Genomic DNA, 24,221 nt, shown 5'->3' on the forward strand with positions numbered 1-24,221 from the left:
GGCCTTCCTCAAGGCTAGAGCTCTACCACCTGAGCCTCAGCACCACTTCTGGCTTTTTTCTATTATATGGTACTGAGGAATTAAATCTGGGTCTTCGTGCACGCTAGGCAAGCACTCTACCATTAAGCCAAACTCCCAGCCCTGACTGAATTTTTTTTAAGAGACACTGCTCTGATCTTCATGAAACTAAAGGAGAAGGTGCACAATTACTTGCATATCTCTGCACCTACAGCTCATTTGTAGTGTATGTTAGCTCCTTCATGACAGAGGGAAGTGATAGCTTTTGTTGTTTTAAAGTTACTTTGAATAGTGAGAACCCTAAGAGGTACTTTCCATTATGGTGGCAGCTCGACACTCATGAATGTTAAACATGGGAAATAGTGACTCATCTGAGCTGAGATATTATGTAAGGTATATAGGTAGATATATAGATAGAGCAAAGATTTTGAACAAAAAGCACAAAACATCTTTTAAGGTTTTTTATATTGATTCTAGGATTCTAGTCTGCAAAAGAATGGATATTTTGGTTCTCCTGGGTTAAATAAAGTAGATGATTGAAATTATTTTTACTCATTCCTTTTTACTTTTAAATGAGATTACTGGCAAATTTAGGATTACCTTTGATGTGTGCTCACATTACTTTTTTATCAAATAGGGCTTCTCTAAATATTTCTGCCAACTCGACATTAAATCCCCTATTCTTCATTTTGCCAAGGAATTGGCAGAAAGTGAACTAATTTATGCTTAAAGAAAACTTTAAATTTTTTTTCTTAGAAGTCCAGAACATGTCTAATCCTACTTCCCAGGTGTGAGGGTTAGGTCTACTTTGAAGTCTTTATCAGTGTACTTTCTGGTAGTTTTGTTTTGTTTTGTCCTGTGTGGCAAAACTAGAGATTTGAATTTGTTGAAACAACTTCAGTTGTTTTGCTATTTGAAGTTGTTGAAATTCCTATAGGTCTGTGGCCTTCTGCAATGGAAGATGAAGATATAATCTTAGAGTAACCACATTCTCTAATCTGGAGCACAACTGGAAGGAGAGAGAAGATCTGAAGGCATGCAGGAGCAATCAATATCTCCATCTAAACTTGTTTCAGTGTTGTGTTGTGCAAGTTGGTTAGCTCAATTCTTAGTGCTAGAGCAGGGTATCAAATTTACGTTAAAGGGTTGTTGGAAAAATGTAACAAGGCAGTCTTTGTAGTACCTAGTATAAAGAAGGACTTAAGCCACGACAGTGATTACTACCACCACCACCACCACCACCACGGCTACTTCCACATTCAGTGTTGCACTGGTTATACGGGAGCATTTTTCAGCTCCCAGAGACTCAATACTGCTACCGCAGGTAGCATTGTACATCTGTAAGAAGTGAGACCTGAAACACTGTATATTAAGACCTAAGTCAGCTGCTCACCGTAGAACTCTGAATGCCACTCCCTCCTTACCCGGCCACCATTTCCCCGTTTGTACATTGAGATGATGAGGCAATCACAGTACCTTTTCCCATCTAGGGTAGGAATTGTGTGATATATTCATAGATATTAGGGTGGGGAACTTAGTAGATCTTGTAGTATGTTTTAGCAGCATATAATTTGAGTGAACTAGGGTTTTAGAAAGCAGATTTCTTAGAGGCCTAAAAATTCTTTCAAGAAACACTTGCCGCCATGGCTCCTCTAAGAGTAAGAAAGAGATGGCTGCATTGTTTTCTTTGTTTGATTTCCAGTGATGACCTTGCTGGGGTGGGGGAGGGTGGTTTTCCAAGAAACCACATGGGAAATAAATGGGTTGATTGTGTGGTAGTCCATCATTCCTAATCCCATCCCACCAATCCCATGAGGTTGGGTGAGATAAATTAAAATCTAAGCATGCTATCCTCGGGTCCTACCTTCAGCAGGTTGGAGACAGCAGCCTGCTCCCAGTGTGCACTGCTCTCTCAGAGAGGATACCAGGGCTTCCAGCTCCTCCAGTCTGCTTAGCAGGTCCTTGACATCTGGAGCTGCAGCACAGCCGCAGGCTCGGCGGGGAATATTGATGCGGTGTGTGAACACGATTTGATTCTCTCCATCCATGGTATGTTCTTGGAAACTTCCGCTGGACTCTGAAGGTGCTATCAGGTCTTTTTCCCCATTGGCTGATTCCAGATCGACAGAGCACTGTGACCCCACGGGTAACTTGATGTTGTAGACATGATTAAACACAATTGGCTGATTCTCTTCTGGCAAGGTGACATTCACCCCACTCTGTCGCTTATGTCGGATGATTTTCTTGAGGACCCCACCTTCACAAGGGAGGGCAAGCAGTGCTAGCAAAATGCCGGGCAGTAGCCGAGTCAGGATTCCCATGGTGACAATGGGAATGGCTAGATGTCTCTGTGGTTCTAGGGTGGCTTACTCTCAGCAGATTTTGGTATTTCTAAGGCCTGAGTGGAATAGAAGCAAGTGGTCCTCAATCTTCTTGAGAGAACAAGTTGCTACAAGGAAACAAAGGAAAACAATGGACTTATTAGTATCTACTACTATTTGAAATTGAGTATTTACAATTCCAAAGGGAATTTGGCACTGTACTTGAAACTTTCTTGATGTTCCTTTATATATCATGCAGTGAGGATACAAAATAGGTCACCGAAAAAATTTTGCAAACTTAAAGGGATGATTTCATTCACTGTGTGATTTCTACAGATACAGAGAGAAAGTGGGATAGAGAAAGGTATAAAATATTGGAGTAAGGTAAACCTGCCTTTAAAAAAAATGGTTATTGTAAAGGTGATGTACAGAGGGGTTACAGTTACGTGAATCAGGAAATGAGTACATTTTCTTTTTGATAAGTGTCACTCTTTTTCTCGCTTTCTCTTAGTTTTTCTTCCCAATCCCTCTATAAGCTATATAGTTCATTTTCCACGTAGTATCTAGTGCGTGTCACTGCTTCATCTATTCACCCTTTGTCCCCCCCATTTCTGTGCTCACCCTTTACCCTTCCCCAAACAAATAAACTTATATATAAGAAAAACAGTACAAAAAGCAAAAATAGTAACAAAGGAGAGGGAAAAAAAGCAAAAACATGACAAAAAGACATCTTGATTCTATTTGTTGGAGTTTATTTCAACATTGCTATTGACTGTTCTTTCATTTCCTTTTTCCTTGATTCAGATCCAGAACCTTCAAATGTCCAGGTTTAGAAGAGCCTGGCAAAACGCTCCTGAATCCACTGTTTAAAACACGATTCACAGTGATAGATGGCTTAGAGAGGGTGCCTATGGATCTCCAGATAAACAATACTTCTAGAATTCCTACCAAGTTTTCCATAACTATCAGAGTTCTGTGGGAACTAGAAGTAAATATAAGGTTTACCCTTAGGGACTGAACAATGAATTCAAAATACAGTGGAATCATCTATTGAATATTTAGGGAACAGAAAAAGAGAAACAATGGAAAGGATCCGCAATATATATATATATATATATATATATATATATTAATGCTTAAGGGGTTTGAAAAACAAAGGAATTGTCAGAAGAATGTGGTTTATTGGAAAGGATAGAATTTCTGCTGAGCCCACTAATCCCATAATGTTGGTGAGGTAAATTAAATGGAAACAGTGCAGAAAACACATGTGGGTACTATGAAGCAGTTCTGACTTTACCATACTATCTTATTCACCTGTCTTGTGGCAATTCACCTGTATCAGTAGAGGACAGGTAGATGGTAAAGGGATTTTATTGAGTGAAGATAGAAAGACATGGCTAAACTTGGTATAGTATTAATACTGAATAAAATTATGCCTTAGATGCATGAGTGAGTGATCAATACACACTGTGACCAACTGTGATCCTCAGATCACAGCCTCCTGAGTAGCTAAGAGGTCTGAGCCACCAGTAGCCTACTTGCAAAGATCTTAAGCCATTCACTTGGTCCCAAAGGATCACCTCCTTGCAACACTTGAAGAGGGAATTGGCATGGAAAGCCATGCTCTGGAGACCTTAAAAAAATCTAGCTATGTATTTAACTAAGGAAGTCAAATCTATATACATATCCCTACTGTACCTACACTGACAGAGAGCTAACCAGCTATCTAAGCATCTAAATATGTCATCTGCTCTGTGGTTTAGGGAAAACAAAACAAAACAACAGCAAAAACAAAACCTCTTTTTTAGAATACTTTCTTATTAACATTTTTATTTCCTTAAGAGCTACTCATCCATCTATGATAGCTACTGGGTGAAAATTATTATGAAGGAGAGGTTTGCATATTTTCTTCTTGGAACCCAATGTCCTCCATCTTATTTATTTACTGGACAAATCGATTGCATGCTCTATTAGAATGTTTGCTTTAACTCCCTTTGCCTTCCCAAAGTGCTTACTTCCCCCTACCCACTTTTCATTAATTATTAGCTCTTCTTCTTTAAAAAAAAATCTTTTCTAGGAAAGGGCCATTGGCTGGGTTTGGAAAGAATGCTCTTGAATGGGCTTTGACCCAACACCCAACGTGTGTGTGTGTGTGTGTGTGTGTGTGTGTGTGTGTGTGTGTGTTGCTAAATGACTAGATTTCCCTCTAAAAAGTCACTGGAGTTGGTTTTTTGAGACTCCAGGGTAATACACATACTGTAATAATGAGAAGGTTGTGGTAGAGTGGGAAGTATATTTAAGAAATGTGTGCAGACACAGCCAAATATCCTATTGCTTAAGGGAAGAGAGAGCAGTTCTTGAAAGCTGTGTATTCCCCATTGGCTCATACTGCTATGAGGGCAGGTGTGTGTGTGTGTGTGTGTGTACTGTGAGACTTGTCAGACCTTCAGTATTGTGGAAAATTCCTAAACTTTACAACTGGATACATCAAATGCCACTTGGGTGTGTACCTTTGGCAAAAGACTTATCCTCTCTAGATCCTGATGACATTTATAAAACCATTCCAGATAGAAAGAGTACAAAGCCTGCATCAAACCCAGAGTAGTGGTAGATACTATTGTTGAACACCCGAGCACCGACCCTATCAAGAGTCTATGCCTGGTCTCCTTGTCCTTGAGCTGGAACTTGACCTCCTTAGGATTCCAGTCCACTATTCAGCAGCATCTTAGACCTTGATCAGAAGAGCTGTGGCAGTTGCTGATGGATAAGGACGTAGACCTTGTGATGATCCATTTACTTGAAGTAAAAATATTTATTCCAGAGAGGGGGAGAATCTAGGGAGCAAAAGGTCTAGGGACCTTTAAAAATACAAAATATTCTGCTTTAGACAACTGGCTAGTTTCTGTTTCCTGTGAGGTCTGACTGAAGGAGAAGTACTTGAGATTTTGGAGGAAACTTTAAGTTAGAGATGAAGAATCAGACACCCTTAAGTATGAGATAAGCCAGGCACTGGGGGCTCACACTTGCAATCCTAGCTACTCAGGGGGCTGAGATCTGGGGGTCATGGTTAGAATCCAGCCCAGGTAGAAAAGTCCTGTGTGACTCTTCTCAAAAACTGAAAGTGGTACTATGCCTCAAGAGGCAGAGTGCTACCATTGAACAAAAGAGGATGAGACTGTGCCCAGGCCCTGAGTTCTTATCTTTCTAGGAAGTAGTCAGCAATGAAGGGTTTGGAATAATATGTTGTAGGAGGGAAGCTTGCAGATCCGTGCTTGTGACTGTCATAGCTGAGAAAGCCAGCATGGAGAATAGCAAGGTTATTGGGTAGAATTCTTAGGGAAGTAGGCTTTTGCTTGTCTTTGGAGCTTCCAAGTAAAAACAAGGGAGGGTGGGTGAGTATAATGGGGAGATTTGTCACAAGGAGGCAATTTTCAGCACCCCAGGAATAAGATCTTCCTACATGAGCTTTTTGGTAGCTAACCTTTTGAAATCAGCATGGAACAAATTCATGGTTATTTTTAGACAACTCTCCACAGGACAAAGACCATCACTGGAAGAAGGAATCAACAATCTTGAATTTTTCCCTGGTCACAGCTGGAGAATAAACAATAAACTTGTCATTTTTTAATTTAGATTAAAAAAAAACCCTCCTAACTGGCCAGAGAGGCACATTTCAGACTTAGTAATGACTTCATATTTAATAGCTCACAGCATATATTTATCTTGTTGACTTAGGGATGTACGTGAAATATCCCAGGTTTGCAGAGGCAAGTATGACTCCTTCAGCATAAAATATGCAGATGAATTTGTTTCCACTTCATTTTGGCCATGTGTGAAACAGTTTACACCAAACTTTTCTGGCTTAATAGAAAAAGAGAATTTTATTGTGCCCCGTCAGTCATGGGTGTTCTTAAATGTTCTAGAAATTCTTCACCCCGTGTCCTTCCCAACAGCCATAAATTCCTACTTGGAATGTGTCAGGATGAGCCAGAAGCCTGGAAACAGCCTTGAGTATGGATTTTTTTCCTGAGGACATCTGATCCTTACACTTGAATGAGTCCAGTACAACCTGGATCTTAAGAGAATGGAGAAAATTCAAACCAAAGATCCTCTGAGCCCCAGAGGTTTGAATGCCAGCACCGGAAAAACAATTACCCTTTTAGTTAGCAAGATGCCAAAATGGTACCCAGTTATCAAGCTTAGTGGATCCAGCAATTGTCCCAGCGTATTAAACTAACTTTTCCTTCCTTGGCTTCCTTTCTCTTTTTCTTTCTTTTTTCTTCCCTACTTCCCTCCCTCCCTCTCTCTCCTTCACCCCCTTCCTTTTCTTTTTATTAAATGTGAGACGTAAACTTCACTGTGTAGTCCAGGGCTATATAGTGATCTTTTTGTCTCTAACTTCTAAGTTCTGGGATTATAGGCAGGCACCACAACACCTGGCATTAACTCAGTTTTAAAATGATTTATTCTTGTATTTCACAGAGATGAACTGAATGAGTATAACAGTCTATGGGATAGCCCAAGCTGGGGGATGAGTAAGGGTGTTTCAGAGACCCGTAATGGACAGGTCTGTTTTGTTCTAAATGAGTTCATTGTGCAGTCAGTGTAGCAGATACATAAACAGATACTAATTGGAAAGAATGATAAATACTAATTTTGGATAATATCCAAGAAGAGTCTGCATGATGTCTGAGAATATTTACTCTAGAATAAGCCAAATACTATTAGATGTTGGCTCTGCATCTTGCTTGTAGTTCAGAGTATGCAAACTCGCAATTTTATTTTATATTGTTTTTTGGCATTTGTGTTTCTTAAACTTTTTATTGTTATTATAAAGTTGATGTGCAGAGGGATTATAATTACGTATGCCAGGTAAAGAGTACATTTTTTTGGACAGCATCATCTCTTCCCTCTCTACCAATGGCATTTGTGTTTCCTTACATTTGTTTTTGATATATGTCTTTCTCGTATTTATTTTTATATTAACTTTTTGTATCTTTAAGTAGTTGTAGAAAGGGGTTTTAATTCAACATGCCAGTTTACCAGTACAATGTCTCTTGATCAAAACATTAAATAGAGAACTATGATCTAGCAATACCATACTTGGACATTTATGCAAAAAGTTACATGCCAGGATACATAAAGATACTTGTACACTCATATTCATCACTGCACTATTTACCATAGCTAAGTTATGGAACTAGTAAAGATGCCCTACATTGGTTGAGTGGATCAAGAAAATGATATATCTGTATCTATATCTATATATTTGTACCTGTCTATATCTTTCTGTGTAATTTTATAGTTTTAGGGATTCAGTATGATGTCATCTCATAGTTAAGGTGTTGGGTGTGTAGCATTGCTTAAATCTCTCAACTTTCTTATCTATAAAATGACAATAGCAATATCAGCTCCACAATAAATATCTTTCAACTACAAATGAGATTGAATGAGATACTTCATGTTGGGCGGGGAGTTTGGCCTGGTGGTTGAGTGCTTGCCAACATGCATGGAGACCCAGGTTCAATTCCTCAGTACCACATACGTAGAAAAAAGCTGGAAGTGGTGCTGAGGCTCAAGTGGTAGAGCTCTAGCCTTGAGAAAGTCCAAGGACAGTGCTCAGGCCCTGAGTTCAAGCCCAGGACTGGCAAACAACAACAACAAAATAAAACACTTGGTGTTAACACTGGTCTTAGTACTAGTAGCGTGCAGGATCTGATTGTACCTTTGTCTGGGGAAGGTAACAGAGGACTAGTCTTTGATATATATATATATATATGATTAATAAGAGAAGTTTTGAGGAACCTCCTTTTCACTACAAGTCCACTCATAAAAAAGGAATGTGTCAGTGAGTTCAGGAGGAGGAATACTCTGGAATTCTTAGGAGAGTGGAGGGCTGGAACTCTAGCCCTGAGTTTACTGTTACCCTATCTCGTTTAAGGCAGTAGCTAGCTGAGCCACTGAATATGGTGGGGCGAGGTTCTTTTCTGGGAGGCCAGGACCCTGGCTGAGGTTTCTCTTAAGTCTGTGCTGCTGTTGGGATGGCTATCCATGTGGCTGAGCCAGGGCTTCCTGTACAACAGACTGCCTGTGGTTTAGTCTTTCAAGATTGTGTTTCTAACGGGAAACATTTGGCTGTGGTTCTTTGCACTTTCCACACACATGGACAGAAATCAGATTATAGAATCAAACTTATTCTTGAGCAGGGATCAGAGGCAACAGTAGATGATCTCCAAGTCTAGTCATGATAAATCAGTGCTATATATATATATGCACGTGTGTGTGTGTGTGTGTGTGTGTGTGTGTGTGTGTGTGTGTATGTGTGTGATTCTGGTGCAGGTGGCAGGCATTGCTAATCAATGCCAACAGGTTTCTGTGGAATGATCCTGCTGTGACCATTTTGGGCAGCCACCTCCAATTAGGCAGATGTAGCATATGAAAATATTCTAGCATAAAAATCATTTCCTGTGGCCTTTACTTATTGGAGAATAATTGAACTGAAATACCGTAAGAGGCCACGAAGTAAATGAATCCTAAAGCTGATATTAAAGCCCAGAGTTACTGCTTCCTAGTCAAGAAAATTGACTGAACTTCATCTCTTTTCCTAGACGGAGTGCTCTTTAAACAGAAATACTTGTGTTGAACATGGTAACTATAGTCAATAGCATTCTATTGTATGTTTGCCATTCACTAAGTAATATAAAATAGAATGAATGATGTTGTAAATTACGCACATGTATAAAAGTAACTATGAGCTGATGGATGTTAATTAAATCAATTTTATATTTTGCAATGTATAAATAATCATGTCCTATACCTTTCTTCTTCACTTGTACCTCAGGGAAACAAAAAAAATTAAAAAAACAACTAAGTACTTGTGACCTTTCCACTAATCTTATTTGGAGGTCATTTTAATGATCTTTTGAGGAAATATCAGCAGGGAGAATCTGAGGAGTGCCTGTATTAAGGATTTCTGGACTTCATGGTTCTGTAGGCTTTTTACCTAATCATTTCTACATCCCAGCATCCATCTCCCACTCATCCATCCATCCAACTTCCCATCTTTTCAGTACATATATATATATATGTACACACACATATATATATATCATATGCTTACTATGTGCTGTGCCATGAGTTAAGCATGAAAGCAAAACAATAAAGATGAACACATAATAAACCCCACTTTTAGGGTATCTTGGGCTCTTGTGATTTAGCAATACTTCTCTCAAATTAATTTTGCATTTCATTTGAGACCCAAGCCAATTAGTCAACATTAAGCATAAAACTTCCCAAATAGGTAATATATGTTTTGTAAGTTGTTTAGTTCAAACATTGCTGATGCATTGTGTGTTCCCTCCGCTCTTTAGACAGAAGTTTCATTATCACCCAAATTAGATCCACACATCTTAATCCATAAATTATTTTCATTTAGACACAATAATGAGATTCATATTTGTGGTTTAGTATACCTAAGGAAAACTCCTATGAAATATGACTGGGTCTATTGATACATTCAGACCACAAACTACTCTGGTATGGTCTGGTTTCAATTTTTGAAATGAAACTTCAACAGAGGACTTGCTTTCTCTTTTCTATTCCTTTTTTTCCCATATATTTTTAGTGTAATTAAAAGAAGGGTTACATTATATTCACCAGGTAGAAGGTGTATTACTTCACAAACATTGTTACCCTTTCTCATGTCTTGGTCCCCCTTTCTCTCCCCCTACCCCCACCTCTCATCTTGTTTTCCCCTCTTCCCTATTCAATTTCAAATAACCAATAAGCATATATACAATGTACCTAGACAGAAAAGAAAACAAAAATGTGGCTCTGAACAACAGGTAACACTATAGATTTCTGTAAACTTCTGGAAAATTATTTCAAAAAATAGATTTTAATCCATTCCCCAATGGAACAATGGGCTCCTCTCTTTTGTCCTTCATCCAAACTTTTAAGAAATCTACTTGGCTATTTTACAGGTATTGGAAACTCGAGTGTTGGAGTCAATATTAAGAAATTAAAAAGATTTATCTAAGAAGGACAGGTTATAGACATAAGTTAGCAGATGAACGGGGAGTGTGACTCTGGGCAGAAATACTTGGCATAGCACAACTGGAAAGGTTTGGAATTTTTTTTCTGACCCAATGTGCTGATATTTAAATGAATGGAATTATGCTTGACTAAGGGAGCCAGATGGAACATTTGACCATCCCCAAAGTCTGTAAAAAATAAGATCAATCAAGTTCTATATGCTTTGATAGACAGTGACTCTTAAATGAAAATGGTTCTTGAAGACTCTTTGTAGGAAACAGGATTCTCAAGGAAATCTAAGGCCACACTGGCAATGAATTTGTGTGGCCCAAGGCAAGGCAAATGTTTTCTCGTCTACTTTCCCTTCTTCTAAATGGAACCATTTTAAGGCTACAAGAAGAACATAACATTGACTGAACCAATCTGTGCTTTGTGTATCTCATGTGAATTACTTTTTAAAAGTATTATCTTTAAATAATTGTACAAAGGAGTTTCAGTATCAATTCCTCCTCAACACACCTTTAGTTTTTTTCAGCTTACAAACAAGGAAACAGGCTCACATATTCTGGTCACACAGCCATACAGGGGAAAATGGGAATTCAATTTTGACTCAGGGAGTCAGAGGCAGTGTTTTTAGCTTCCAGCTCGAGTCACACCAAGGGTTGGTGTGACTGTGTTCAAAGGGATAACTTCAAAAGAACCCAGTGTTTGGGGAACCCCAATAATTGAGGGCAGTGGAAAATCCTCAAGAAACTTGAATGAGTGCCTGAAAATAGAGCTATGTCTAACTCTTGATTTGTGCTCAAGTAACTGTAAGCAGTTTTTCCGCAAGTGTAATTTATAACATGTTGAGAGGTATTAGCATGGAGCAACAGAGATTTCCTAATTAAACATGTTTGGAAAATACTATTTTTAAACCAAATGTTATTTTAAGCCAAACTATCCGGCTTACTGTTGTTATTATTTTTTTTAACTTCAGGATTTTCCAGAGTCTTTTATGTGTTCATGGGATTCTTCAAGAATGAGAAAATTTATAGAGTGTTTCCCAAACTCTCTTGATTCTTCTGTTTGAAGTATGACACAGGATGAGGTTCCATGGCACACAATGGATCAAGTCAGTGGACAGAGCAATCCTAGACCCTTTTCTCCTTTCCTCTGCCACATACTGATGGAAATAATGATAATCCTCTGATCTGCCTATGAAAATATGAAAAGCTCCAGGATGGAAGACCAACTTCAAGTACTTTAAATCAAGAAGGAGACAAACATGTTAATATTGATTCTGTATTTGTTTTTTTTTTTTTCCAGTCCTGGCTACTACTTTTTTAAGAATGATTCACTGTCTAATTTAACATAGATAATAAGTCTAAGAAGGACATTCTAATTCATTAATACAGTTTGATGGATTCCTAAGGCAAGAAAATATGGAAAATGTGACTGGGGAACTGGGGTGCATGTGAAGACTTTTCTTAATTAGCATATACTAATGGCTTAATGGGAAGATATATGTATAATACATTATATATTACATAATATATAGTTATATATATTATGCATTATTGTATAATGACTCAAAGGAAGATATATATTATATTATATTTATAATATTATGTACTATACTTACTAAAATTATATATTATATATTGTATATTATTCTATAAAGAGGTACAAATACTTTGAATGTATTCCCTTCTCAGTTTTGAACTGAAGAGTTGGGCACAAACCAGTTGAACTATAGAACCTGAGTTCAGTCTATTTTTTAAAAGCCTGTGCAGAAAATCTTGTACTCTTTCAGTCTGGCCTGGAGAGACCATTAAGTGAGAGGGAGAAAAAGTGAGGAGTAGCAGACAGGAGAGTGTAAAAACCTATCATTGCTGGAAAATTGGACCCAACACTATATATTAACTAGAAGAAAAAGTAAGGCTCCCCCAAAATTACTCAAGGCATGAGAGTATTTCAGAAAGAAGAAAATAATGACTTTCATTTCTGAAAGTGTGAATTTACAGGTAAAAGCAACTAAATTACTCCTTCAAGACAGGCTTACTTAATCTGGCCTATGGAAGGGAATTAAGAAGTTTAGTAAGAGAGAGATAAAAATCAATGAAACATGAAGCAAATAGAAAATGAGTCAGACAACTGACTCATTATTAGCATACTTCCAAGCCGCCTGCAGGTATCAAATTTGGCATGTGTTTGGAGGAAGAAGAGCCTTTCATTTATCTCTGTCTCCATCTCTTGTTGTATCTATGGATAATAATACACATGTTGCAAAGTTATGACGACTGGAAACTTTGTATAAAAATGTAACATGTTAATCAGCAAGGGTCAGTCAACATTTACCCAGCTATGGTAAATATTAAGTTATAAACAAGTAACTGTGTTAAGCTTGGTAGTCAGATACCTCCTCTCATTTATTCAGGTCTACTATTGTGGAGAAAGCAGCTTAGATAATATGAAAAGGAATGAGCATAGCTGTATTTGGACAAAACTTTATTTGCAAAAATTTTCAGACTCTTGCTGGGGTAGAGTAATAACTCAATACATGATGGTTATGATGATAAAAAAAAAGAAAAAAAACAGATTGAACAGGACAAGAATGAATCTATCATTTTGTTGAGTGCCAACTATACATTTGTGTTGTACTAGAGTGTGTGCCAAATGCTTGTAATACCGGTTGTCATGAGAACTTAGGGAGATCAGTATTTCTGTTTGGAAATTAAACTGAGACTCACACTGCCTGCGGAGATGCAGTCAGCTTTTGAACCCTGACTTGTGGCTCTCAGAGTTGAGGTTTCAACTGCATTGAGCTACACTGGGCTGACTCCTCAACTTGTTTGAGTTCATAAAAGGTGCAAACTTCAAGTTTGCACTGCCTAATAAAGTCAGAGTTCAAAATCCAAGAGCATTCCTTTACCTTCCACGTCTCAGACCTTTGAAAGGCAGCTCTTTGATGGCTGTCCACGTCTAAGCATCAAACTATTTGACCTCTGTCTTTCTCCTAGAGTGTCTGGCTAGATCTGCTGGATCTTAAGCTTTCTCCATTTCCTCTTGGGAGAACACTTAAGCCAAGGTGTACTGTTTTGCAAATGCTTATTAGCTGCTAAGCACATTTGCCAAGTTCCCTTTGGCCTAGAAGAGGTTCCAGAATCTGCTGTGGTCTGGCTGTGCTCATAGGTTATGTTAGCCCAAAAGGGTTGCTAATTAGGATGACACTCTACGTGTCTCTACCTCTCGAGTTAAGTTTCCTGCCCTGGGCATGTCTGTTTTAGCCCAAGTGGTTTGTTTGACTTTCTACTGTAGATTTAGATGAATGAGTACAAATTTACAGTTCTTGTAAATGCGTGAAGCCTCGTATTCTAGGCAGAGTTTCTCAAAATATGGCCCAAAATGTTTGGGGGGTAGATCTTGTCCAGGAATGTGCATATATGATAAAAATTAGTTTGAAACTACTGGGTTCACTAAAGTTGGAATTTTAATTGTCATGGGAGTTCTCCTGCCTTCTGCTGCTAGACCTTCCTTCCTCCATGCCCCGCCCCTCTCTTTCTTTCCCTGTAGGTACCGGGGCTTCAACTCAGAGTCTTGAGCCATCTCTGATGTTTTTCACTCAAGGCTAGTGCTCTACCATTTGATCTATGCCTTAATTTCTGGCATTTTGCTGGTTAATTGGAGATAAAATTCCATAATTTTTTTTTTGCTTGTGATGGCTTTGAACCTGGATCTTGGGATCTCAGCCTTCTAAATAATTCGGATTACCAGTGTGTGGCACAGATGCCTGGTTCCCATCAGCTTTTAACCATACACAAGTAATATTCAAACTCCTAGTCAATGCCTACAGAGCTTATTATCCTCTGTGCAGTTGATTCAGTTGTTTGCTCAGAATACCCCTCCCCATTCCACCCTGTTTGTAAAGCACCAGCAACAGTCGTTGCCTGTTTTCTTGTTGTATTTCTTTTTAGCCAGTATCCCCATATGACACTCTTATAGATTTGGTCTATTTTCTTGTTTATTTTCCCTTATACTATGGCCTCAATATTTGTGTACATATCCAAGTGAAGATGGAGTTCAGTGAACAAAGAAGTAGAGTTTCTCCAGATGCCAAATAGGCTCGTACTTTATGGCTATGCTTTCCAGAACTCAGACTGTGAGATATTGTTATAGCAGCATATATTAACCAGTAGCTTTCAATGTAATATAAACTCATCATTAAAGAATCTTGCTGGGCCGGGAGTGTGTCCTAGTGGTAGAATGCTTGCTTAGCATACATGAAGCCCCGTGTTTGATTCCTCAATATACAACATACACAGAAAAAGCTCGAAGTGGTGCTGTGACTCAAGTGGTAGAACATGAGCCTTGAGAAAACTCAGGACAGTGCGCAGGTCCTAAGCTCAAGCCCCAGGACTGGAAAAAAAAGAGAATCTTGCATAATTTTTGTTCTTCTGTATTATTAGCTATCCGTTGAATAAACATTTGAGCTGTGACTTTGTAAAAACAATAGTTTTTCCCCAAACTCATAAAGAGGTACAGTAGAACACTGAGTTGCATTTCCTGACAACATTGTTTCTTTGGGAAATGGCTTCTTCCCATTTCCATGCCTGCTGACAACAATGGAAATAGAACACCAAACCTGAATGTCAGAATCTATGCTAAGCAATGTACTTGGTAGTAGATCATTTGATCATCATCATGACCTTCGGAAGTAGGTGCTATTGTGTTTTGAGATGGATGAGGAAAATGAAATTTAGACAAAGTAACTAGTCTGACCGAGATGGCTTAAGCAAACACATATCTTTAGAACCCAAAACTTTCTGATGTCAAAGCCATATATCATAACTATTATTCATTCCTTCCCCTGGGCTGTAAATTTCTCCATGTGTAAAGATACAGAGTTCTTGGTTTCTATCCCTTTCTTTGTATGTATCCATTACTACCACTAGGTGTTGATTAATCCTTTGTTATAACCTCTAGATTTCCAAACCATTTCTTGTGACAGCCTCACATCCCCAGACAAGCCTTCTCTGTCATTGGTACTAGTTTGTTTGTTTTTAATTCCAAGAAAAATGTGCTATGATTTTGGGGCTACCTCTGAAAGCAAGCACATTCTGTAGTCTGTATCCTGATATAGTTTTTTGTCCTCACAACTTTGTATTACTTTCCACATCTAGAAGCTGATATATAAAAACATTGTCCAGCTCTGAACTTTATAAACAAACTCTGGTGAGAAAATAGTTTGTATGTCATAGATACATAGAGATACATATAATATATTAATATGTCTATAGAATACATATCCTATCATAGAGTTATAAGTCTATATAGTTATATTTATATCTCCAAGATCATGTCCTTGACCTTGAGTACCTGAGTATTCAGTCATTGCTTTTGTACTGTTTGGATCTAATATCACATATCAAGGAGACCATGTGCCTTTTGTTCCTTTGGTCTTGGCTTATCTCATTTAACATGATTTTCTCTAGTTCCATCCACTTCCCAGCAAATACCATTATCTTGTCTTGTCTGGTGGCTTAGAATTCCATTGTATATATGTATCACATTTTTTGTATCCATTCATCTGTAGTAGGGTATCTGGGTTGTGTCCATCGCTTGACTATTGTGAATAGTGCAGAGATGACCATGGCTGTGCAGGTGTCCTTACCATATCCTGCATTATGATGTTCAGGGTAGATGCCCAGAAGTGGTATGACAGGATCATATGGAAGGTCTATTTCTAGTTTTTTGAGGAGCCTCCAAACTGCCTTCCTGAGTGGTTATACTAGTTTACATTTCCACCAGCAGTGAAGTAGGGTTCCTCTTTCCCCACATCCCTGCCAGCGTTTGTTGTTGTCTGAGTTCAGGATATTGACCACTCTGATTGAGGTAAGGTGGTATATTATGGTTGTTTTTATTTGCATTTCCTTTATGACCATGGATGATGAGTCTTTTCTCATATGTGTTTTTGGCATTTTTACCTCTTCCTCTGATAAGTCTCTTGCCCATTTAACGATTGACAGGGAATTAGTTTCTTGAATTCCCTATAGATATTAGATATTAAGCATTTGTCTGATGTATAATTGGTAAATATCCTTTCCCAGTTGGTTGGCTGTCTTTCTACTTTAGTAGCTATGTCTTTGTCTGTGCAGAAACTTTTTATTTCAGCTAATCCCATTTGTCAAGTCTCTCTCCAATCTGTTGTGACCCTGGGACTCTGTTCAAGAAAGTTTTGTCTGTGCCTATGAGTTCCAGTGTCTCTCCTACTCTCTCATGTAGCAGTGTGAGAGTTTCACTTCTGATATTGAGGTCTTTGGTCCATTTTGACTACGTGTTCATGCATGGTCACAGGCTGTATCTTAAGTCACTTTTATGATAATTGGTTATACACAAAAATATACTTGTCTTAAACATGACTTGTTCTTATTTTAGAGTATAAGAATCCCCATTCTTTTCCTTTTGCTTCCCCTCTTTTTTCTCTCCTCATATCCCTTGCCTCACCTGGGCTTGAATTCAGGGGCTTGTCACTCATTTAGTTTTCTAGCTAAAGGCTAGTACTCTAGCATCTAAGTCATACATTCAGCCTGGCTTTTTGCTGGTTGTTTTTTGGAGATGGAGTCTTGAGGACTTTTCTGCCTGGGTTGTCTTTGAATCAAGATTCCTCAAGTCTCTGCCTCTTGAACAGCTAGGATTATAGGCATGAGCCACCAGTACCTAGCCTTTTGTTTTTATTTTTAAGAGAATATATTGATTCTTCAGTTTTTATATTATCCCTGGCTTCCCAGAGCAAGAGTCTAGAATTCCACCCTGACCCTGCTGCCAACTGGCTTGAGATCTTAGGAAAAATCTGTCCCTTCTCCACATCTCAGTTTCACCATCTTTAAAATGAGGATGTTAAACTAGGACAGCAATTTGTACGTTTTCTTGAAACCACAAAATCTGTTTATCAAATCAAATGAAGTCTCATGTGGAAGCTCCATGTAGAAAACACAGTGGTAGATGGGCGTTAGTTGTAATAACTTGAATGGAGCCCTCAGCTTAATCTCTCCATTTCTCCATGGGTAGCCTTCAACTCACCTCTGTGGTCTTCTGCAAAACTAGACTAAAACATTCTGGCTTGGAGGCTGTTCATGAACCCTTGTAGCTTCAAACTTCTAGAAGTTGTAGGGAATGCCTGTCTTTCTTCCTTCTTTCCTTCTTTACTTCCTTCCTTCCTACCTTCCTTCCTTCCTTCCTTCCTTCCTTCCTTCCTTCCTTCCTTCCCTCCCTCCCTCCCTCCCTCCCTCCCTCTCTCCCTCCCTCCCTCCCTCCCTCCCTCCCTCCCTCCTTCCTTCCTTCCTTCCTTCCTTCCTTCCTTCCTTCCTTCCTTCCTTCCCTCTTTCCTTCCCTCTTTCCTTCTCAATTTCTCTATTTTTTATTTTTCTTTCTCCTTCTCACTCTCCCTCCCTCTCTCCTTCCTTCCTTCCTTCCTTCCTTCCATCTGTCCCTTCCTCCCTCTCTCTTCCTTCTCTCCCCCCTATCTCTAGCTCTCAGTAAACAGGAGTACTTTCCTGTCATGTCTCTCCATCAAGCTGCCAGTGCATGACCAACCACAGGGCAGAATATCTCAGAGACTTAACCATCTCTTCTGGGGATCAAACCGGTATAGCTGCCCTCTGCTAGTCATAGTTTTAGTTGCCCAAGCTCTTCAGCAGAGGGGCTTCCTCTATTTCTACAAACTCCTTAGACATTTGCCTCGAATATCTGGTTTATACTATTTTCATCTTATTGGAAAGTCATGGCCTCATTCTCTGAATGTGCTCATCTCCAGTTAAATTTTTTTTGCTATTATTTTTCATCTTAATGCCCACACTGAGCACCATGTTTCCATCTTTGGCTGGCAGGGGATTCAAGGGAGCTTTGGGCTATCTTATTTGGCAGTGGTGTATCTGCTTCTACAGGTGAAGCCATAGGTATTTCATTTCATATCTGACAAATCTCCTAAGCATTGTATTAAGTTAGTGTATTTGCATTGTAAGCAGTGTTGGAAATCAGTATTTCCTTGCGTTGTATCTCTAGGATGAAGAGTTTTGAGTAAAGCTATTCAATATCTTTCACTCCATGTTCTGTGTCAGCCATCTTTCGAATTTCCTAGGTATGATTTACCCTTTTATACAACTGCTGGGTGACGACATTTGAACTCTTCTGCTCCTCCAAAGTATCTCATTGTCTCAAGTTCCTCATTGGTAATTAATTTACTTATTGATTTAAACCTTGCCCTTTCTCTGTACATATTATCCTTTTAAACTACAGATTTTTTTTAGCAAATTGCCTATGGTCTCTCACCAGTTTTGTTAGAAAAATAATTTAAAAAATTGATCATTGAAAATGGTAATACTTCCTTAGTATTCATATGCAGTTCTGGGTGCCAAGCCTGGGGAAGAACCCCAGTGCCCCTTTCTACATTGTACAAGTAACAACTGTGTAGGCATCAGTTTCCTTACCTATAAACTATCTATCCACACTTGCTGGGAACCCTTGAGAGTGATGCTCAGCAAAGTTGCTGTTTGAGTTTATAAATCTATGAGTTTCTTACATGTTAAAAATACATCCTGCATGAGAAGATCTGTGTAGATCCTCAAATGGAGTCACAAAGAGGTGCAAACAGTAATTTTAGAAGCAAAGCTGTCTTGTGTTGCTGTTCAATTTCCTTAGGGACAGCAGAGGCTTTCATATACAGTACATTCTAAGCATCTGATACCCAGGTTGCTAGGCTTTGGGGAGAGCCAGTTCCACAGACAGGAGAAAAAGAACTCCATCAGTCTAGGTTTTGCATATTTCATTAGGGAGTAGCATTGATACTGGAAATAGTGTGTGGCATACTCAGGAAATATTGGCTTTACCATCATCTTCTAAGTTGTTCTTATAAAAATACATTGAACCTGGCCATACTCAAACTAACAGACCACTTTACCTCTTTTAGAGTAAGAGGTGCTTGGTGATTAATTGTGAAGCAAAGATGCCTACTTGCTGAGCTTATGAAACACTTTTGGCTCTTGGCATACAGTGTCTGAAGAGGATCAACCAAAACTATTTGAGTTACAAATGCTACAAAATAAGAACTGTGAATGTGAGGAAATTTCATAATCCTTCAAAGACTTGACATGAAATGTGTGTATATATATATTTATGTATGTGTGTATGCATACATATATATACATATAAATATTTCCACTCACTGGTAAAACAAAAATACATAAGGAAAGGAATTTGGATTCATAACCTGCATTCAGTGTGAACATGATGTTTATTTTTTTTTCTGTGATGGAGGGTCAAAGAGAACAATAGTGTTGAACAGTATGTTGTGATTTAAGAAACATGAAGTGAAGGGGAAGAAATGAACAAAGCCTTTGTAGGTGAAGGCAGACTGAACACATGAGATCATCAGAAGTAGATTTGGATATGTATATAGAATTTTCTCCTCTAAAAATAAGTCACAAGCTTTGTGGTCTGTGAGAAGCCAGTAAGGACTTGTGTTTTTTGCTGAAGAGAACTGGCGAGGGAATTTGCTAGTGGCTGGTCTTGCTACACTTTGAGGGACTTTTCTTTCTTGGATAAAATCCTTCATCTAACATTCCCTACATGTTGAAGGTGTCTAGACTGGTCCACATTTCAATTCAAGGGAATTTCCAATAATCTCCGCAGAGTGAGAGATGTTTGAATCACATCCTTGCTCTCTGATTCTTTGAATAAGTCTGCAGTTGTAGCCTATAGCAACTAATTTCCTGACTGTCATGACATTTCCCTATACCCACTTCTCTTTAGGGCCCAATAATCCCTTTGAAAACAAGATGCTTAGCTTACCCTGACCTAGAGAGGTACAGGTATCCTTCTGCTTTACCAGTCAGAGCTCCTACCGGTGGAGCATACAGGGGTCTGTGTCTACTTTTCTAAGATTTTAGAATCGGCAGGATTGACCTGATTGCTAACCTAGTTTTACTCAGGGTTGAAATTTGAGAGCTGAATGGCCATGAGCTGACCTTTTATGTGTACCTTTTATGTAATTCTGTGAAATCATTAAGACATCAATGCCAACTGAGGGGGGGGGAGAGGTAGCATTCTCTACCATCTTGGCTATTCACAGAATGGCCAGCATTTCAAGTTCTGTGTTTGATTAGCCCAACCTGACTTTCAGAAGCAATGTATAACAATAGAAGGAGCAGTAGTGTTTCCATTAAGAAAGCTTAGGATCACAGCCAACCCTCCCTCTCACTTAGGCAAAGGCCACAGCCAAATCACTTAACTTTGAGCCATGATTTCTCTATTCAGAAAGTAGAGATATTAATTCCTAATTAGAAAGAATTAGAACATGAGATGAGACACCAAAGGCAATCTTCCAGTACATGTGACACATCACCAGCCATGACTGCTCACTATTTTTGCGAGTCTTAGGTTTTATTACCACCAAGGGATTGTATTTTTAGACCCAACTAAATATCTGTAACGTAAGTTATACTTTTCTTTTCGGCTTTAATAGCATCCATACAATGGGGCTTCTGCTCTGTGCCAGCTGGGGATTTCTTTTTCCCTATAAGAAAGCATGGCTGTAATGTCCATAGAAATTCAGGGAGAAGAAACAGAGAGGTTCTTAATTCTTTCAGGCATTAGAAAGGGTAGGATTAAGAGGATATGTTTTTCATTCTGTCAGTTTGAATTCCCTTTCCAAATTCCATTCTGGTTATACGATCAGGCTACTGCTGTATTTATGTGTGGCCACAGTCTGCTTGGAGGGAAATATATAGTCCAAAGGAAGTTGTTCCCCCCCACACACAGGTGCCCCTTTTCTTTTCCTTGAAGGCTGTGTATGATGCACAAGGATTCAAAATGAGACATGTGCCCCCTAGCTGATGACTGTGGCAACTTTTCTGAAACTGCATCTGTATCATTCCAAATTTTAAGGTCTTAGAAGAAAGACTTGACTTCCCTGCTTTCCAAGCAAGCACTCTGTCCTAGAAGGAGCTACCAGTTGTGTACTGTAGAAATAGGCTGTGAACTTCTAATTTTTTTGTGTGTGTGTGAGACTCTGCCTGTGGTGAGGAAGGTTGAGCCATGCTAGAGTGTAGAGAGCCGACTCACTGATACATGTTGATGATGACAGGTATTACAACGAATGCAAACCACCTTTCTAACATTCTAAAAGCCTTCCACACATACTCAAGTCTAGTGTTCCATTTGGGGAATTGGTCCTACTCCCCTTATGGCAGGTGACTTGTTGGGATAAAACCCCTCTTAAAGTGCAGAATATAACCTTTAGGGACCTTGCCTGCTGAGGGTTTCATACTTAATGTTTCCCATTTTGTAGGAACTGCTACAAATATCGCAGGAAACTGAGGCAATGGAATGAGGTTTAGGAACCTTTAACATTCCAGCTAAAGCAGACTCACCTTGATCTGCCAACACACTGGATTTGTTTTTGGTTTGTTTTCATTTTTGTTTTGGTCAGCCCATTTAATTCGTGAACTCATTTAACTCATTCATTTAATAAATGTTTTCCACTGCTATAAAAGAACTCAAAAGCGCATCATTGTAGAACTTGAATCATGAACACATTTATGTAATCAGGTAAAACAAGGAAGCCTCCACTCATTGAACCCTTCTGTTGTGCCAGGTATTGGACCAAGAGTTTTTCCCATGTGTAATTCTAGGTGACTGAGGCAGAACCAAGGAGATGGATTATAAAACCCTAGGACTGAAAGTGAGTTACCTTTTGAGTGGAGGTAGGAATGGATTAGCATAGAGAGTAGACATGAGATAGGCAAGCTAGGCTTTTATACAAAGGTCTCTGGAAAGGAATGATTAGGGGTCTGGGAAGGATCCCTTTTAACCTTCATCCAATGCAATGCACACCATCTGATGAAGCCAGAGACTCTTCATACCACCATACACCCCTAACTTTCCCCGAAATCTGGTCACTTTCCTGGAATGCATGGGGCCAAGCCACACCATGTCCATGTCCTATGTCTTACAAAGGGCTCAGATGACTCTGATGCCAGTAAATTTTCCACTGGCTTATTTAGCTTCAACAGACCTCTCCCCAGCCCTGAACTTGCCAAAGTATGGAAAGTCAGCTGGGTGAGGCAGCAATTTTCATTTCTCAAGCACATATGGAAAACCTCTATAAAACGCGGGGGGTAGGGGAGAGAACATCTACAAAAACATGTAAAAGGGCATCATTCTTTAAGAGGGCTTTCTGTTCAGCTCTCCCTTGTGTGCAGAAAGCATTCACAGAGGTCCCTCCCACCACATGGTCCTTTAAAGCCCCCTAGCTTTAGAATCCACAAGATGCCAAAATCCAAAACCTCATGACACTCTGAAACCAGAACTTGACATTTACATCCAGCCGTTGGCTGCTACCTTTTCTCCTCATCCTGTGCCAACCTCAGCTCCTGCTTGTGAAACTCAGCCAGGTCTGAGACCTGACCTGCCAGCCTGGTAAGGCACCCTCAGATGGGGTAGATGAGAAGGTGGAGAGGGAGGGATACACAAGAAACCATCCAAGATGGGCTGAGAGCCTCTTTTAACTTCTATAGGGGATGGCAGCTTTGGGCAATGGTAGTGATTATCATTCCAACTGCCAGTTACTGAGCACTCCATGCCATTCTCTTGAAACCTCATCCTCTCCTCATTGACATGGCAAATGAATTACACACCCACCCTCATTTCATAGAAGAGGAACTAAGACACACGGAGGTTATATCGTTTTCTAGGACAAATATGTGCTTACCTCTGGGGTCAAAACATGAGCTCTTACTTCCCTGTTACACCGATGGCTCCAAGCTCAGCAAAACCCCCTCCCCACGATTTCTCCTAAGTCCACAGGGAGAGGTGGCTGGGTATGGAGACCCATGAGAATTCAGCGCTGACCTATGGAGCCCACAGATAGATTTCCTATTCTCACCTGGCCCAGCCTTCTCCTCCTGTCTCCTGTGAGACACAAAGAAAGGAATGGTTCAACTCTCTCTGTAAGTTTGTTTGAAAACTTTCTTTGGATGTAAGAATTTCTCTTTTTTCTCTTTCTTTCCTTCTTTCTTTTCTTTCTTTCCTTTCTTTCTTTTCTTTCTTTCTTTCTTTCTTTCTTTCTTTCTTTCTTTCTTTCTTTCTTTCTTTCTTTCTTTCTTTCTTTCTTTCTTTCTTTCTTTCTTTCTTTCTTTCTTTCTTTCTTTCTTTCTTTCTTTCTTTTTTTGTGCCAGTACTGGGGCTTGAACTCTGGGCCTCATGTCCCCCCTTAGTTCAGCTTGCTCCAGGCAGGAACTCTGCCTGCCACTTGAGCCCCAGTTCCACTTTGGGATTTTTGTGCTGATTGATTGGAGGTAAGGGTCTCAAGGATTTGTCTGCCTGGGGTAACTTATGAACTTTGGTCCTTAGATCTCAGCCTCCTGAGCGGCTACAGTTACAGGTATGAGCCGCTGGTGCCCAGCTTAGATGCAAAATTTCCTTCTCTCCTCAGTCTTCTCTTAAGCTCCCCTAATCCATCTGGGTGTCTGCCACAAAAAACTTAACTTTGGACTTCGTTTCCCTCCGCCCTCAAGGAAAATAAATATATTCACAGGTGAATCAGCCAGGTGAGGGGTTAAGAAAAAAAAATCCATACTATTCCTCTGATAGAAAGCAGAGACCAAAGGAAAAAAAAGTCCAAAAAGTTTTTCAGAGTGCAATTCTTTATATACCTCCATCAGACAGAAATATTAGTCTGGAAGAAGCCAGCAGAGCCCAGTCAAGGTACATCAGATCATAACCAACAAATACACAGACAACAAAGCAGAAGTTTAAGAAAACCACAACTCATTTGGTACCCAGAATGCCCCATACTACATCTTAATTGTG

At 39.4% G+C, this 24,221-nt stretch overlaps 1 protein-coding gene across 6 annotated transcripts in view; it reads right to left on the reverse strand.

The window, feature by feature from the left end:
* Tnc (tenascin C) overlaps positions 1–24,221 on the reverse strand; it is an 83,224-nt gene that overhangs the window by 58,773 nt on the left and 230 nt on the right. For all 6 annotated transcript variants that reach the window (XM_090330495.1, XM_090330496.1, XM_090330497.1 and 3 more), the window contains exon 2: positions 1,883–2,467. In XM_090330495.1, the coding sequence (XP_090186621.1) occupies positions 1,883–2,339 (457 nt within the window). In that variant the 5' untranslated portion in view covers positions 2,340–2,467. The remainder of the gene's footprint in view (positions 1–1,882; positions 2,468–24,221) is intronic.

The sequence above is a fragment of the Megascapheus bottae genome, chromosome 3 (genome assembly GCF_031878675.1).
Source record: "Megascapheus bottae isolate mThoBot1 chromosome 3, mThoBot2.hap1, whole genome shotgun sequence".
Taxonomy (NCBI): Eukaryota; Metazoa; Chordata; class Mammalia; order Rodentia; family Geomyidae; genus Megascapheus; species Megascapheus bottae.